The sequence below is a fragment of the Acinonyx jubatus genome, chromosome B3 (assembly GCF_027475565.1).
Source record: "Acinonyx jubatus isolate Ajub_Pintada_27869175 chromosome B3, VMU_Ajub_asm_v1.0, whole genome shotgun sequence".
In the NCBI taxonomy this organism is placed as follows: domain Eukaryota; kingdom Metazoa; phylum Chordata; class Mammalia; order Carnivora; family Felidae; genus Acinonyx; species Acinonyx jubatus.
In genome coordinates, this window is record NC_069386.1 from 96,647,314 (window position 1) to 96,665,991 (window position 18,678).

Sequence of the window (18,678 nt, forward strand, 5' to 3'; positions counted from 1 at the left end):
ATCAGAGCAGAAATAAACAATGTAGAAACTAAAATAACCCAACAGAACAGATCAATGAAACCAGGGAATCGTTCTTTGAAAGTATCAACAAAATTGATAACCTTTATCCAGACTCATCAAAAAGAGAGAGAGAGAGAGAGAGAGAGAGAGAGAGAGAGACAGATGACTCAAATAAAATCATAAATGAAATGAAAGAGGAGAAATACCAATCAATACCACAGAAATACAAAAGATTATAAGAGAATATTATGAAAAATTATATGGCAGCAAGTTGGACAACCTAGAAGAAATGGATAAATTCCTAGAAACGTACAAATTCCCAAAAGTGAATCAGACAGAAATAGAAAATTTGAACAGACTGATTACCCACAATGAAATTGATTCAGTAATCAAAAGACTCTGAACAAACAAAAGTCCAGGACCAGATGGCTTTACAGGTGAATTGTACCAAACATTTAATGAAGAGTTAATACCTATTCTTCTCAAACTATTCCAAAAAAATAGAAGATGAAGGAAAGCCTCCAAATTCATTCTATGAGGTCAACATTACCCCAATACGAAAACCAGATGAAGACATTACAAAAAAAGGAGAACTACAGGAAAACTAGTATATCTAGTGAACATAATAGATGCAAAAATCCTCAATAAAGTTATTAGCAAAACAAATCCAACATTATGTTAAAAAAAATCAGTCACCACGATCAAGTGGGATTTATTCCTGGGATGCAAAGATGGTTCAATATTCACAAATCAACCAACAGGATACATCACATCAATAAGAGAAAGGATAAGAACTCCAGAGAGTCATTTCAATAGATTCAGAGAAAGCATGTGACAAAGTGTACCATCCATTCGTGATAAAAACCCTCAACAAAGTAGATTTAGAGGGAACATACCTCAACATAATAAAGACCTTATACAAAAAACCAACAGCTAACATCATACTCAGTGGTGAAAAACTGAGAGCTTTTCCCCTAAGGTCAGAAACAAGACACTCACCACTTTTCTTCAACACAGTACTGGAAGTCCTAGCCACAGCAGACAACAAAAAAGAAATAAAAGCCATCCAAATTGGTAAGGAAGAAGCAAAACTTTTACTATATTCAGATGACATGATATTACATATAGAAAACCGTAAAAACTCCATTAAAAAACTACTAGAACTGACAAATAAATCCAGTAAGATCACAGGATACAAAAATCAATATACATAAATCCTGCATTTTTTTAAAGTTTATTTATTTTGAGAGAGAGTGTGTGTGCGTGTGAGCAGGGGAAGGGCAGAGGGAGAAGGAGAAGGCTCTGTCAGCACAGAGCCCAATGTGGGGCTCGATCCCACAAATCATGAGATCATGGCCTGAGTGGAAATCAAGAGTCGGACACTTAACCGACTGAGCCACCCAGGCACCCTTAATCTTGCATTTAAAAAAAATTTTTTTTTAACATTTATTTTTGAGACAGAGACAGAGCATGAACAGGGGAGGGGCAGAGAGAGAGGGAGACACAGAATCGGAAGCAGGCTTCAGGCTCTGAGCCATCAGCCCAGAGCCCGATGCGGGGCTCGAACTCACGGACCGTGAGATCGTGACCTGAGCTGAAGTCGGACGCACAACCGACTGAGCCACCCAGGCGCCCCAATCTTGCATTTTTTATACTAATAATGAAGCAGCAGAACAAGAAATTAAGGAAAACAATCCCATTTACAATTGCACCAAAAATAATAAAATACCTAGGAATAAACTTAACCAAGGAGGTGAAAGACCTGTACTCTGAAAACTATAAGACACTGATGAAAGAAACCGAAGATGACATAAGCCATTGAAAAGATATTCCATGGGCATGGATTGGTAGAACAAATATTATTAAAATGTCCATACTACCCAAAGCCATCTACACATTTAATCAATCTTTATCAAAATATCAACAGCATTTTTCATATAACTAGAACAATAATCCTAAAATTTGTACAAAACCAGAAAAGACTCTGAATAGCCAAAGCATTCTTGAAAAAGAAGAACGAAACTGAGGTATCACAATCCTAAATTTCAAGATGTACTACATAGCTGTAGTATTCAAAACAGTACAGTACTGGCACAGAAACAGACACATAGACCAATGAAACAGAATAGAGAGCCCAGAAATAAACCCACGATTATATGGCCAATTAATCCTTGACAAAGGATGCAAGAATATGCGATGGGAAAAAGTCTCTTCAATACATGGTGGTGGGAAAACTGGACAGCTACGTATGAAAGAATGAAACTGAACCACTTTCTTATACAAAACACAATAATAAACTCAAAATAGATTAAGGACCTAAATGTGAGACCTGAAACTGATAAAATCCTAGAAGAGAGCACAGGTAGTACTTTCTCTGACACTGGCCATAGCAACATTCTTCTGAGGCAGGAGGGAAAAAAGCAAAAATAAACTTTTGGGACTACATCAAAATACAAAGCTTCTGCACAGCAAAGGAAATAATCAACAAAACTAAAAGACAACCTAGTGGATGTGAGAAGATACTTACAAATGACGTATCTGAGAAAGGGTTAGTATCCAAAATATATAAAGACTTATACAATTGAACACCAAAAAGACAAATAATCCAATTAAATATGGACAATTAAAGGTGGCCCACAGACCCATGAAAAGTTGCTAAACATCACTCATCATCACGGAAATGCAAATCAAAACCACAATGAGATATCACTTCACACCTGTCAGAATGGCTAAAATCAAAAATGTAAGAAACAGCAAGTGTTGACAAGGATGTAAAGAAAAAGGAACCCTTATGGACTGTTGGTGGGAACACAAACTGGTATAGCCACTGTGGAAAACAGTATGGTGTTTCCTCAAAAAATTAAAAATAGGGGCACCTAGGTGGCTCAGTTGGTTGAGTGTGCAACTTCGGCTCAGGTCATGATCTCACAGTTCGTGAGTTCGAGCCCCACATTGGGCTCTGTGCTGACAGCTCAGAGCCTGGATCCTGCTTCAGATTCTATCTCTCTCTCTCTGCCCTCCCCTGCTCACATTCTGTCTCTGTCTCTCTCTCTAAAAAATAAACATTAAAAAAATTAAAAAAAAAATTAAAAATAGAACTACCATATGATCCAGTAATTCTACTACTGGGTATTTACCCAAAGAATACAAAAACCCGAATTCAAAGGGATATATGCATCCCTCTGTTTATTGCAGAATTATTTACAAATAGCCAAATTATGGAAGCAGCCATGAAAAGAACAAAATCTTGCCATTTACAACATGGATGGATCTAGAGAATAATGATAAGTGAAATAAGTCACTCAGGGAAAGACAAATTCCATGATTCCACTCATATGTAAAACTTAAGAAAAAAACAAATGAACAAAGAAAAAGAGACAAACCAGAAAGCAGACTCTTAACTAGAGAGAATAAACTGGCTGTTACCAAAGGGGAGGTAGGTGGGGGGATGGGTGACATAGGTGAAGAGGATTAAGAGTACACTTCTCGTAATGATCACCAGGTGATGTATGGAATTGTTGAATCACTATACTGTACACCTGAAACTAATATAACACTGCATGTTAACTATACAACTATACTGGAATTAAAAAACAAACACAATAACAAAAAAGATACACTAGATACTATATTAGCTGTAAAAAATACACTCAGAAATATTAGCACTTATAGAAGCCATTATGGAGTTGAACACGGGTATAAATAATATTTGACTAGATCTTGAAAATTTTCCCCGATTAGTTCCTTATAACTGGAGACCCAAAAAATAGTAAATAATAAATATAATCTAATCTGGTAAAATACAGTAAGATTCATTTCAAAAGGACTTTACAGCTCTAAGTATTGTGTTAAGAGGACCAGTTGCTTTTTGGACCCACAGATCCCCCAAATTTGTTGTTCTTTAGCGGAAACTCACTTTTAAGGGCCAGGAAGTATATCCAACACCCTCCAAGTTTTTGGATCCCTATCATTTCTTTGGGCAGAGCTCCTTATTTGTTTTAATTCAGATTAATGAGCGTATCTAGATATTAAGTGAAACTAGTATGATTCATGGGTGCTTCTGTATATCTATACCTATCCTCTACTACATTTTAGTCCATTTCCCTGAAATCTTAAAAGAGCACTCAGTGGTTTAAATTATAGGCAAAAATTTTAGGAACTGGCTCATCTTTTGATCAAAGTCAAAATCACAGATGCAGAAATGACAGCTCACTGAGCCCAGATCTTCTGTGGCTGATAACTAATAGCAAGGACCTCATGTACCTGTGCCTTAGCTCCTTTCATGTTCACTTGCTACGTTTAATAAAACTAACCTGTGGCCAGGAGGCTCCCCTGATGCATGGGAGATTTTCTGTGGCCACATTTCATGTGACTCAACATCAACAGGATACCTGGGTGGGCAGGCACTCTCCTGGGGGTGGAGGGCACCCGCCCAGTAAGGAGGAGCTGCTCTCTTACCCTTTCTTGTCCAAAGCAGCCACATCATCTACTCTCATGCCAAAGATGAACAGGTTCTCTTCCCCAGCTTCTTCTGCCATTTCCACGTTGGCCCCATCCATAGTCCCGATGGTCAGGGCCCCATTCAGCATGAATTTCATATTGCCTGTCCCTGAGGCTTCAGTGCCTGCGGTGGAAATCTGCTCCGACAGATCTGTAGCTGGAATGACTGCAAGCAAGGCGTATTAAAATCAGTGATTCTGCCTCTCTAGACCCGCTTGTATTGTATCTGAGCATTTATCTAGCTGGCCTGTTTTGATCATTAAAGTACTACATGTACATCAAAATAAACATTCCTATGGTATACAGAAGGATGGATCTCACTCTTCCCCTGGACTCAGGCAACTGCCTTTATCCATTTTTGATGTGCTATCTGGGTGGTTATTACCACAGTGCTAAATAACTATATGCTTATACTACTCTTTCTTGGACTGGGAACTCTGAAGAGTATCTACTGCTCTCTGCTATAAAAGTTCACATTACATTTCTCTTCTCTCTTCTCTTCCTCCCAGTTTTTGTTATGGTTTTATTTTTATTTCTTCTGCTTTATAATTTTATAAAATATATTAAAACTTTTCTTTATTGAACTTGAAATTTCAGCCTCTCCTGACTCTCCCTTTATAATCTGAGGAAATTGGATTGTCTGCATTCCTTCCTCTTCTCACCTCCTCCTTCCCTCTTTCAGCCCTGAGCACCTGTGGTGTGCCTGGGGCTACACACCAAGCCTCTGACCTTTCAGCCTAATTTACACACAAATTAGCATTGCCAGAAGGTCCCTTTCGACCACTTTGACTTCAAAGGTCAGGACGAATTCTCTGTTTTACTTTGAAGGCTTCTTTGTGGATTAGCTATATCTTCATTTGCATCTCTAGGAACCTGGCTCTCTTCTCTTTATGCATACAAGGTTAAACAGCAACTTCAGAGGACCCAGAAATACCTCAAAAAGAGAAAGGTCTGTTTTCAGTTTGGGACTTGGGTGAATGCACAGTTGGTATTTGCAGGTGGACGGTGCTTTGTGAGCACATGATGCAAATAAGCAAAGGTCCCAGTGGTAGAGAAAGGGATGTTGGCTTTCTGCCAGCCTGACTTTCCCCACGTGGGAACTCCATGCGTGATCAGTGCCCATCTAAGCACAGGTAAGCCTCATGCTTTGCAGCCTGATGTCTGTCCTTATTCCTTGTTGCCATGTACACAAATGACAGCCCTTCTTCATTCCATGAAGTGACCAGAGGACTATCAGGGGCTGGGGAACTGGTGTTCTATTGCAAAACTGGAGCTGGGAATGGAAGACCTTTCCTTTACTTTGGAGAGCACAGTCTATACTTTGCCAAAACCTCAGGGTCACTTCCTCCAGCACCCAGCTCTGACTAGCTGGCAGGAAAATGCACTTGCAAATGTAATCAGTGATACTGACTCTAGGGACAGCAATCTTGTTGTGAGTTGGATCACCTTAAAGGCTCTTAGCCTAGGCCCTTATTGTTCTATCCTAAGTTACTGGCTTCCTCAGTACCTCAGTGCCCAGCTACCTCATTTTTCCATATCATGCCATCTTTCTCTAGAATTTGTCCTGGCCCCGCATGATTTGTGATGAAGAAACTACCTTTTTCAGCAAGAGATACTCTGTAGTTCTCCAAGAAGATGACTTTCAACTTGCTTCCAACCATAGGGTCATTGTTCACCACATCTGCCACTGAAGTGATCAGCTTTATGATCATTTTGGCCATGTGATATCCTGGGGCAGCCTTGGAGAAGAATGTCAAACACACTGACAGAATGCAGCCATGATCAAGTGGAGAAATGGCAAGAGATCAGGGCCCCCAAATCCCCAGTGAATAGAATCAACTTACTTTGCCACCAATTATGACTGTTCTGGGCACGAATAACTTCTTAGGGTCTTTTTTAATACCTGAAAGAGAATGAGAAGCGGATGGAATGGAGGGCAGTTGATGGCTAGGGAGGCGAGACCTGTGCCAGCCAAGAGTGTCACTTCCACTTCCAGGGGGCGTGGTGGCCCCAGGGCTGACTCACGGTTGTACATGGTGACAACGTGCAGGCAGTTCAAGAGTTGCCGCTTGTACTCGTGGATCCTCTTCACATGCACATCAAACATGGAGGATGGGTTGATTTTCACTTTGTACTCCTTCTCCAAGAACTGGGAAAACTTCAGCTTGTTCTCCTGTGGAGACAGTGCACGATGCCAGAGCCCTTTTGACTTAGAAGCATCAGGTTGTCTGTTTTTAGAAACTGGAGCAATAATAAACCATAATAAAAACTGGAGCAGAACAAATGCCGTGGAAAGAATCCACACTGGGAAGCCTCACCTGCTTCACGTTGGAGAGTTCTCGGAGAAAGACGTCATCACCCATGAAGCTATGTAGCTTTGTCAGCTGGCTCAAGTCTTTCACGTAGTCTTCCCCGATTTTCTTTCAGTTTAAAGATGTGATTTAATTAATCAGGATGGCAGTCACGCCCAAATGAGCAGTTTCTGTCAGTCCGGTGAGTGCTTGTGCTCGCCTACAGCAAGGATGGCTGACCTACCACATAGTACGCAGAATGGCCACACTCACAGAAGAGGCTGGCAAGGCCATGTGGGAAGAACACTTTGCTAGTATCTTAAATGTGGTTTCAGTGGCGTTAAGTGTTAAAAACAGGAAACCTACCTAAACAAGGTAACACAGAACCCAGGTTCTACTAGTTATTTATATGGCCTTTGTTATTCTCTTTTACTAAATAGCATAACCATCTTTCATCTTTGTGTCATAGGAGTACGGTCAGCCAGGTATGTAATTTGCAGGCCCTTCCTTTACAAATCAAGAATTTCAAGATGGGTACAGTGGAAAATTAAGTCAAGCACAGAGCCTGTGGGACAGCACAAGTCACATGCTGGTGGCTGATGTAGCCGCCTGCTGCAGACTGGGTTCACAAAGTGCAAGGGCACCCCTTCCCGGTTACCTCTGCTATTAACTCTGCAAGCCCCGGGTTGCAGAGTAAGAGCCAGCGCCTTGGAGTGATCCCATTGGTTTTATTCTGAAACTTGTCTGGTTCTAGCTCGCTGAAGTCCTTGAATCTGGAGACAGAAGAGACACATCACTGAATCTGGCTGCAAGAGTGCGTTTCTGCTACATTCAAGAAGCCAAGTGTAGGCTTCGCAAGATTAAAAGATGGAAGGAGGAGCTGGCAGCAGCTAAGGCTGTTATTTGAAATAGAAATCCATTTGCAATTCCAAATAATTACAAGAAAAACTCCACATCGAATCACCTCCGTATGATTTCCTGGCTGGCACTGACATATAGACCAGACTTTTCAGCAGAATAATGTTGTGTGGGGGTTTTTTTTTTTCTTCTAAATCTAGAACTAGGAAGGTTGAGAGAAGAAGGCATTTTTTCTTTTTTAAGTGAATGTTACTTTGTGTAGAAGAAAATACTTCTGCACATTTTGATAGGGCCTTTTGTTATCCCCAAAAGCAAGCCCGCATCAACTAGCACCAGTGCACTGACGGAGCAACTTTAGACCCAGCACCACAGGAATGGACACTCACACTTGGGTCTTCACGATGTCTGAGTGAATTTTGGCCACACCATTCACAGCATGGGAGCCAACAATGCAGAGGTGGGCCATGTTGATCCGTTTGCCTCCTTCCTCTTCAATCAGAGACATCCTTCTCAGACGGTCGACATCTTTAGGAAACAAGGCCGCAATTCTCTGGCCAAAGGAAGAGAAAGGCCTTGCTGGCCACTCAGGTTTAAAGCAACAGTGAGATAATGTCGTTCACTTCCCAAACAAAATCTTTGATGGAGCAAATACAAAACTTCACTCCCACAGACAGGGGTCGGGTTATCCCTAGGGAGATGCCATCCTCCATTTTAGTCTTTTCAAAAAGATGCTTTTAACAAAGCCCCACCAGACTTGAATACTTTTTATGTATCAATGACGGAAAGATGTTTGGGCCTCCAGTTCAGTAAGAGGGAACACTGTAGCTACCCTTAAAATCTCAAGACCTCGTTCTCAAAAGGGCTATGAATCTCTAAAAATGACTTACATCTAAATGCTTCTGATTTATCTCATAAATGATTTGCAAATGTCGAGGAAGCAACTTTTCCACCAGGTCTACAGGCCAGCGCTCCAGGGCCTCTGGAAGCACCGTGTGGTTGGTGTATGCGAAGGTCTTCTGGGTGATCTCCCATGCCTGCGGGAAAAGGAGGGGCTTAGCAGCTTTCCTCTGCAAGAAAGGTGGCCCATCACACAAAACCAGACATTCCCTAAGTTCCCGCCAGTCTGCAACAGGACAGTTCATCTACACAGTAAGACACGCTCAATTCTACCAGGTTCCTGAATGGTCCAGAGACTGGGAATATGTAAGGGGGGGTAGGTGGGAAGCAGTTATTTGCAAAACTGTCTGATAAAACTGAAGACAATATACTGATAAGGTTTCTCTACTATCCTAACATGCCTTTTATTTATAAAATAAGCAAAATCTGAGGAACACAAACAAGTAATGTTTTCAATTAGCTGTGTTCTGAGGTTGCAAAGTTTAATTTAGAATCATTTTAGATGCAGAAATAAGGGTAAACACAACAAAAGTCTGAACTACTGAGCTGTGTCCCATTAGGAATGTATTTATTTCTTAATCTTACTCCATGTAAAGCAGTAAGGAGAGAGAGATGTTAGCACCAGGGCAAACTTATTTTTAACCACTGAGAGTTAGCAACAGTAACTTATTTTGAGAGACCGTAAAAGGACCTTTTGGCAAAATCTCAGAACCACAGATATTCTAGTTAATTGAGGGAAAAGGAAGCCAAACTATCCAGACCTTGGACCAGGGCAATTTTTCAATATCCACAAAAATCCTCATCAGCTCAGGGATGGCCAGTGCGGGGTGTGTGTCATTCAGCTGGATGGCAACCTGTGTGGGGAAAAAGGCATCGGTGTGAAGGTGAGAGATGGCCTAGTGTCTGCTTCCTTATCTTCATGCATGTCTGTGCAAAGCAAGAAGCAAAATGCCCACCTTTTGTGGGGTGCTTTAAGCCTACCATACTTACTCAAATGTTTTAGCAGAGAAAGGGTTGTAAATCTAACAGGAAGTCCTGAGCCCTCAGTTGTCCCTGTCTGTGTTCACAGACCAAATACTTGCCTGGTCTGGAAAGGCATCAAATGTAGTCTTGGCATTGTCAGTGGAGCCAAACTTGGAGGCTTTGAAACGTCGGATGACATCTTGCAAGGTAGCAGCCACCACAAAGTACTCCTGCTTCAATCGTAGCTCCTTTCCTTCAAAAAACTTCAAGCCAGAGAGAGTGAGTGAGAGTAGCTCACCTGGTGGGCGTGGCCAAAATATGACGGGGATCTCCCGCCCAGAGGACTTTAAGACTAAAGCTCATAGGACATACGGTGGAAGATGGCAGGTTGAATGTCAAGCATTGGACTTTGTTCTTTCCTGAAACAATATTAAAATGACAGTAAAGGGGCTTAAAGAAGGCATACAAATAAAGGATGAAAGGAATGGGAGACAAGACAACAGTAACAAACTTTTTGAAGCTGAAAAATAGATGGATGAGTGGTAATTGGGCCAGAAGACCCAGGAAAGCTGAATTTTGACCTGGTAGAGGAGAAGAGCCAAAAAGCAGCTAAATTTATGTGCCAAATCCTCTAAAGGCTCAGGACTTGACAGCACTGGGTGCATTTGGAAGTGGGGGTGAAGATGCGGTAAAAGGTTAGTTGTGAGGGGGTGCCTGGGTGGCTCAGCTGGTTAAGTGTCCAACTCTTGATTTAGGCTCAGGTCATGGTCTCACAGGTTTGTGAGATCCAATCCCACGTCAGGTTCCACAACGACAGCATGAAGCCTGCTTGGGATTCTCTCTCCCTCTATCTCTGCCCCTCCCTCCACTCTCTCTCCTTCTCTCAAAAATAAATAAATAAACATTGAAAAATAAATGGTTAGTTGCAAGCCTAAGAAGTAGCTGGCCTCAGACTTCATCCCCAGTTCCCTCAGCTGAGCAATCTCCTTCCCCAACTGAGACAGAAGCTGACATTCTCTGGAGATGGAAACACAGGGTTCTCTGGGCTGGAGGGAAGCAGGTACAGTCGAAAGCAGGGTTACCACTCTGTACTGAAAATGGGGGGAAAGGGAGTTAAGTGAAAATTTATGTGAATTGTTGAGACTCTAAGTTTTCTTCTCCCAATCAAATTTTAGAACACAGGCAGCCAACACTAATTCTGCGAGGAAAGAAGCTGCAAGAGCCTTCTCTTGGAGGTGAGAAAGATCAGAGCAAATAGTCCTGCATGGTCAGACCTCAGGCCAGGGCAAGACCATGGAGGATGCGTCAGAGAACTCAAGACCGTGTCATTTTTTTTAAAGGTTATTTCTTTATTTTGAGAGAGAGAGAGAGAGAGAGAGAGAGAGAGAGAGAGAGAGATGCAGAGAAACGCGAGAAAGAATCCCAAGAAATCTCTGCACTGTCAGCTCAGAGCCTGATGTGGGGCTAAATCTCCTGAACCAGTAGATCATGACCTGAGCTGAGATCAAGAGTCAGACACCTAACCGACTGAGCCACCCAGGAGCCCCTCATGACTGTATCATTGAGGAACTTAGGGAGCATATCTAAGATTCTGTGCTTTTCTTATAGGTGATTAGAAGACTTTAAAGAGCTTTAAGCAAGGGAAAAAAATCTAGCTAGCAGAGGGAGCACAGTTGCAAGATTCCTGGAAGAGAGACTAATGTCTGGATGAGGGCTATGGCCAAGTTGGGAAGAGAGAATGAGTTTGCTCTTGTAATTACAGTACAAAAATGATTTATTAACTTGTACTTAAAAACAGGCATGACCCCGAGAACTACCTTTTACTCAATGAATTTAGTTAACTTTGCATCCCATGCTAACTTAGTATACTCTGTGAACTGCTAGAGATAATTACTTCCAAGAAAAGTTAGGTTTGGCCCCTACTGAAGCTGGAGGATGCATTTTAAGCCCCTTCCAGTTAAATAATTCGGGAGGCTGGGTTTAGCTAGGTAGTACTTGGAAGTATTCTTATATTAACTGACCACAAAACAAGACCATTTTTTGCTTTTGGGTCAGAGATTTTTCTGACATGCACTGAAGTCACAATGTTTCTCTCAAAGGAAAAACTATACCATAAAGTTTCTGAAAATATTACGGCAAACTTAATCCTCTGTAGAGACTATAGTGCAACACCAAGTGGATACCCGGTCTTAAGCACCATTTATATCCCAGTCTTCCAATCCTTCTTTCGTGCCACTTTTCAGAGCACAGTACTAATTTGGTTGTTCCTGAGACTTATTATAAAAGAGTAATCATTACAGCTTCAAGAAAACAATTTCACCCGTATATAAGGTAGAGCTAAGTATATTTAAATCAACTGAGAATCCATAGTGGTCTTTTGTGATCCAGTTCCAAGTTTTTTAAAAAAGATTTTTTTTTTAATTTTAGCTATTTTTAGTGTAAAATTAGGAATAATCACCTATAAAAAAAAGTTTCAAGGGATAAATAAGTGGCATAAAAAACAAATGTTTGCTTCTGGGTCTGCTCCCAGGTCCAGACCCCACCTTGCCTGAGGGCAGAAGGCTGGGACGAGCCTGTCAGCAAGGGGAAGAGGTCAGGCAGGAAACTTCCAGAGTCTCCTGACCCTGTGGAAGAAACTTCTGTTTGGAACTGAAGCAGTATTTCACCAGTGCTCCCTTCATCTTTTATATCCAGGCTTGGTTTTGAAATGCACATACATAACCTCCCAACTGGTCATGAGGTTACTAGTCAAGGGCAAAATACCAATTCTGATTTCATGAAATGTACAAATTTGTTTTCCTTACTTGGCGGGGACGGGAAGGGAAATCTAGCAGTTCAGGAGGTGACAGAGATTACTGTGCACTGAAGAAAAAAAATCAGTATTGAAGATGTGCTTTACGGGCTATAAAGGGGTACTTTTGAAATAAGCTGCTTCTGTTTCTACTGGGAAAGCAAGCTTGACCACTCACATTATCATTGGGATAGAGGACGCGGGAGATGTTCTCGGCCAGATTTCGGTCCAGCACAGCCTGAATGTAGTCTCCAACGTTAACTGGGGGAAGGTTAGAAAAATGAATAAACAGATAAGCCGGCCACTGCTATCAAAGCTCCTTGACCTCACGTGATGCTTGCTGCGTGCCATGTGGATGTAGGGATTCTACAATTCCTGAAAGTTCAAAAGGAATTCCATAGATCTCCCTGCTGTGATTTGCATGAGAGTCTAAGAGGGCCAGACAGAAGGACTGCTTTAAAAATGTCCTTGCATGTGCTCCATAAAATGGCTGCTCAGCCACTTACGAGTTCTATCAGAAAGTCAAGACTGTTCTCTCAAGCTCAATTTGATACTATTAATCAGAAAGACTACACAGGCATACACACACATATACAGAAGCCATTTATGCCCCACTCCCCAATATCTTTGTTTTGCGCCATCTTTTAGAGTTGGTGCTGATTTGGTTGCTTCTGTGATCAAAATATTACACATACACACACAGACATGAGAGCCCAGTCTGTACTCACAGTCTCTGAGGTTAAAGTCATTTGGCGCCCGAGCAGACCAGAGGCGCATGGTGTTGACGGTGTTGTTCATATAGCCGGGCACCGGTGTGTCATATGGCAGGGCCAGGACCACCTGTGGGATTAAACCAAAGCAGCTGCTCAGTTTCCCATGTGTAGGGACGTTGGCTGAACAATGGGATGGAAGTTAGCAACTGGGATTCTGTTCCTGGCTCCATCACCAACTCAGACTGTGAGGGGCCTAAACCAAGATGGGGGTCCTAGGACTGGAGGGTAAGTTATTAGGGACCATGTGGAGCTTCCTCCCACTGGAGCAATCTGGGTGGCTGGAACCATCTAGACTGATGGTCCCCCGTATCATGCCAATGGTGCCTTCCCTTTGTGTCCCTTGCCTTGATGGGGATGCAGATCTTTCATGTTTCAGAATAAGCCATTGTTCTAAAAATAATAAAATATGATGTGCAAAGTGACAAAGTGAATCTGTATTCACTAAAAACAGGAATAGGGCAATTTTAGTGTAGGTAATTCAATAGTCTTATTTCAAATATGGTGAAAATTAACAGAACAGAAACATACGCAGCTAGATTATAGATGACGTTTAAAATACTATGCTAGATTTTTCAAAGTTGCATGAAGAAGAGTTATTTTGGCAATGAGACCAATCAGCTGATGATCAGCTGAGATGGGTATTAAGAGGTGAGCTTTGGAAAATTGGTAGCTCAGTCTTTGTGGCAGTCATTGAGACTGAGAAGAACAGGAAGGTAACTGTGTTTCACATGAATTAAAATTTATGTGGGAAAAGACTCATTTCTATTCTGACTCATCAGTCAAGCTCCAAGGAAAGGCAATGACAGAGAGGGAGGGAGGCAAACCATAAGAGACTCTTAAAAACAGAATAAACTGAGGGTTGATGGGGGGTGGGAGGGAAAAGTGGGTGATGGGCATTGAGGAGGGCACCTGTTGGGATGAGCACTGGGTGTTGTATGGAAACTAATTTGACAATTAATTTCATATTAAAACAAAAAAAGAAAGGCAATGACAGACTGACTGGACTGAAGGTGCTAGAGATCACTTAGTGCAACACACTCTTTTTGGACATGACAGGAATGAGGCTGAGAGAGAAGTGACTTGCCCACAGTCACAGTCAATGGTAGGGGTGAAACCGAAACACAAAGCTCTTTAATGTGAGTTATGAGTGAAAGAAGCCATATAGTCTGTATCAATCACATATATTCAATCATGCTTCCATGAATACCAGGACCTCGAAGTAATAAATCACCCTCCTTTAAATACCTTTTACCAGGAAAGACAGATCTCTGGAGATTTTTAAAGTACATTGTGATCCATCAGGAAAAGTTGTTTACAGAATGCGCATGCATCTGGGTTGAAACAGGATTTGTCCTCTGATCCTTGAAGTGTAATTGAGGCAGCTGTGGAACTACACTCAGATATCCCTTCAGAGAACTTTAGGCAGAACTTGCCACCTGGGAGCTTGAGCCGCTGAGGCCGTGCTTTCCTAGGGATGCTTCCATCATGTCGGAGCTTGAGAGCTAGGACTTGGCTCAAGAGCAATCTTTAATCTCAGGCCCCACCAGCCTGGCTGCTTGCTCTAAAATACACAGCCACCTGAGCTCTTCCCGAGGATCCTCCTTCTCTTCCCTTTTCTCTTCACAGGTGCCACACCTCCTCCAACTGCCCCCTCCTCTCTGTCACTATTAGCAATTGCCCCAATATGTCACTTGTACTTCTAATTCTCTCTGGCGTCTGCTTCCCAGAGGACCAGTGCTGACACACATGTGAAATGGATTGCTCAGTTTCCTAGAAGCTGCCCACAGCATGTGTATACCACGCCTGTCCTCATGCTCTCTGACCTCACCAGCTACAGACCTGGGACTGATTTGGGTGATGGCTTCCATAAATCCATAAAGTGCTGCAAAGTTTGGGCCAACTCACCTTATATTACACCTGCCCCATAACCTTGCCTTTGTGGGCACAGAAAAATATATTCTTTCTAATTGAATGTCTGGATATATTATGAAAATGCTTAGAGGTGCTCTGTAAATACAAGGTAGCTCAACAGTGGGACCTGGTATAAACAGAATGCTTCAGGATTGATTGTGTTAACTACATACATTTGAACAGGTCGGAAGTCACTGGAAGTTTTTAGACACCAAAACATATACCAAATACTTGCTAGTTGAATACCAAATACGCGTGTGAATTCTTTGGGCATATTAATGATTGATTTGTTTGCAGCTCTCCTGATCACATGTGTAACCAACTGCAATTTAGATTGTATTCTATTGTTCAACTAAATTTAGAAAAAGAGAAACTTATCTTGAAATTATAGTATTAGTTTATCCCTTATACCATTATACTATAATGACCTATTTTAGTTTCTAATCTATTTCATATGTTGAAGAAATTCATCCTCAGATAGAAAAATCATTTTTAAATAGTCTTATTTTTTTGAACTGCAAATAGCTCTACATGGATTAGCAGAATAAATTATCAGTTTAAAAAGTCAACTATAAAATGGGTGTTGGTTCTTCTAAAATAAAATAAAGCTTTTATTCATGGAGAATAATCCACAAACCATCTGAATTTAGCATTACAATACTGAACTTCATTCACAGTTTTGCTAAATAAAAATATCTACTTGGTCTTTACTGTTTCCTTTAAGCTTTTAAAGAATGGCTAGTGACACATCGTTCCCAGCCTGAGACCATATTTATTAAGCAAATATCTCAAATGGAGCCTCCAAAGATTAGACAATGCAGTCCCGTAATAGGGGTTATTTATCAGGATGTAAGAAGACAGCAAAGCACAAACCATCACTGGGGGTGCTGAGAAGTGAACTGGTCAGCAACATGGTAATGCTCCATATCCATCCATGAATTAAGTATGCTTGGATCGACACTAGCATTATTTTTCTAGAAGTGATTTTGCACAAAATAACAATTTGTAAAATTTTGTATTATTTTTCTTAACATATAAATGTTGGCATTCCTCTAAATACTTTAGTTTAAAAAAATTTTTTTTAAATGTTTTATTTAATTTTGAGAGAGAGAGAAAGAGACAGGGTGTGAGCAGGGGAGGGGCAGAGAGAGAGAGAGACAGAGAATTCAAAGCAGGCTCCAGGCTCTGAGCTGTCAGCATAGAGCTTGACATGGGGCTTGAACCCACAAACCATGAGATCATGACCGGAGCTGAAGTCGGATGCTTTAACCGAGTGAGACACCCGGGCACCCCTAATAAATACTTTAGTTTTAAAATATTTACCCCTGAGAAGTAGCAAGTAAATGTATGGCAATGAGGTGAGGAATGACATTTACATTTATTTAGTCTTGGCATCAAAAACTTTTTATAAAACTGGAGAGCTAGGCATGCTAGGATTACAGAATCAATTAATCTCTGATGAAGCTGATTGCAAAATGACCCTGATAAGTTACTTGATCTTGAGGAAATCACTTCTCTCTTGGTCTCAGCTCCCTTGTTTCCAAAATGAGTGGGTTCAATAAGAGAAGTAATGGATTTATTTGTAAAAATATACTCTTCAATTATTCAAAACACAATGTACTATATCAGTATCATATACATATTATACTTTATGCTATGTATCCACTGTGCTATATAGTACAAAATATTCAGCATGAGGACACTCTGGATACCTGGGTGTCGATCCATTTGGTGCCAGTCTTGGTGTGCTCTACTTTTCCATAGAAGTGCACAGGCAGCATGAATTCAGGACGGGCTTTCTCCCAGGGGTTTCCATGCCTGAGCCAATCATCTGCCTCTTCTACCTGCAAAAAGGACATGGCTTAGAATTTATTTTTCAGAAGGGATGCCTGGGTGGCATTTATTTAATGTTTAATAGTAAACATTAAAAAAATTGAAAAATAATTTATTTTTCAGGAGATGTGGACCTTCAATTATATCAAATCAAAAACATCTTTGACTAAATCAATGCAAGAATACTTTTCGTAAGAAAGAACTGTCAAACTCAATTCACCTTTGTTAATGTATGACAATAATTTAGGTAATACATTACAATAATGTATTACCTAAATTAACAACAATAATACTTGTTAATACATAACATTTAATCCTCATAGCATAACTCTATAGGATGGAACTATGATGTTTCCTTTTTTATTTTTATATTTATTTATTTTTAAGAGACAGAGACAGAGACAGAGCATGAGCAGGGGAGGGGCAGAGAGAGAGGGAGACACAGAATCTGAAGCACCTGCAGGCTCTGAGCTGTCAGCACAGCCCAAATGCGGGACTCAAACCCACAGAGAGATCATGACCTGAGTCAGATGTCCAACCGAACGAGCCACCCAGGCACCCCTATGTTTCCTTTTTTAAAGAGGAGAAAATTATAACATCTGTCACACAGATGGTAAATGGTACAGCTGAGATTTGACCTTAGGTCTGCAGGTTCCAGAGCCTGTGTCTTAATATCTGTAAATACAATTGTCCAGCTTGAGGGATAGAGGGAGGCCATCCAGGAATGTTTATAACTGGATACCTGGACCTGATGGGTCCTAGATGATGGTTTCTGTCAAGATTGTTTTGCCTAGAATACCCAGAATCAGTTAAGAAATACTACTCATAGAGTAGTATGAGCCTGGGTGGCTCAGTTGGTTAAGCATCTGACTCTTGATTTAGGTTCAGGTCATGATCTCACGGTTCGTGAGTTCACGCCTCACACTGGGCTCTGCACTGACATTGAGGAGGCCGCTTGGGATTCCTTCTCGCTCTCTGCCCCCCCTCCCCCCCACCACTTGCTCGTGATCTCAAAAATAAATACAATTAATAAAATAAAAAAACAATACTACTAATAGAAATTCTCTTAAGAAAGCTTATTTCAATGTAGGTATAAGACACTATTACATTCTGTAGTCTTTGTTTAATTTAATCCTTTCATAATTATGATCTGATAATGAACTATTAATTATGGTTCATTTTGAAAATAACATCTACTAATACGTAAAGAATTTTTTGACAATTTCAACATTTCCCATGTGTTTATGTTAATTTATAACAACACATTTTTTATAAAAAATTTTAAAATCATAATTTGTATGATTTTAAATCATGTATGGACATGTATGTATGCACATCAAATTAATTTTGGTTTGCAACACACATGCCCAAACAAGAAAAAACACATTGGAGAGGGGGGAGGTATTTTTTTTTTAATTTTTTTTTTTTCAACGTTTATTTATCTTTGGGACAGAGAGAGACAGAGCATGAACGGGGGAGGGGCAGAGAGAGAGGGAGACACAGAATCGGAAACAGGCTCCAGGCTCTGAGCCATCAGCCCAGAGCCTGACGCAGGGCTCGAACTCCCGGACCGCGAGATCGTGACCTGGCTGAAGTCGGACGCCTAATCGACTGCGCCACCCAGGCACCCCGGGATGTGTTTTTAAAGTAAAGATATCATTAGTGAAACCTTTAAAATACTATATATATATTAAAAAATTTAGTTGTGTTTTCACAAGAAAGGAAGGGGTAAGGGATTTTAGTGTAAAGTACTCGTCAAAGAGATTACCCCAAATATTGATATTTTACCTACTTGATTCCTCACCTTCCCCTCTTAGAATATATAGCTTTATTTTAAGAAGATTTTGCTTATGAATTATGA

At 40.9% G+C, this 18,678-nt stretch overlaps 1 protein-coding gene across 1 annotated transcript in view; it reads right to left on the bottom strand.

The window, feature by feature from the left end:
• PYGL (glycogen phosphorylase L) overlaps window positions 1–18,678 on the bottom strand; it is a 44,056-nt gene that overhangs the window by 7,510 nt on the left and 17,868 nt on the right. The window contains exons 5-17 of the mRNA XM_027065699.2: window positions 16,697–16,828; window positions 13,029–13,140; window positions 12,479–12,561; window positions 9,629–9,772; window positions 9,308–9,400; window positions 8,537–8,683; window positions 8,036–8,199; window positions 7,450–7,564; window positions 6,819–6,920; window positions 6,526–6,673; window positions 6,345–6,403; window positions 6,098–6,239; window positions 4,459–4,666 (exon numbers count right to left, since the gene is read on the bottom strand). Coding sequence (XP_026921500.1) covers window positions 4,459–4,666; window positions 6,098–6,239; window positions 6,345–6,403; window positions 6,526–6,673; window positions 6,819–6,920; window positions 7,450–7,564; window positions 8,036–8,199; window positions 8,537–8,683; window positions 9,308–9,400; window positions 9,629–9,772; window positions 12,479–12,561; window positions 13,029–13,140; window positions 16,697–16,828 — 1,649 coding nt within the window. The remainder of the gene's footprint in view (window positions 1–4,458; window positions 4,667–6,097; window positions 6,240–6,344; window positions 6,404–6,525; window positions 6,674–6,818; window positions 6,921–7,449; window positions 7,565–8,035; window positions 8,200–8,536; window positions 8,684–9,307; window positions 9,401–9,628; window positions 9,773–12,478; window positions 12,562–13,028; window positions 13,141–16,696; window positions 16,829–18,678) is intronic.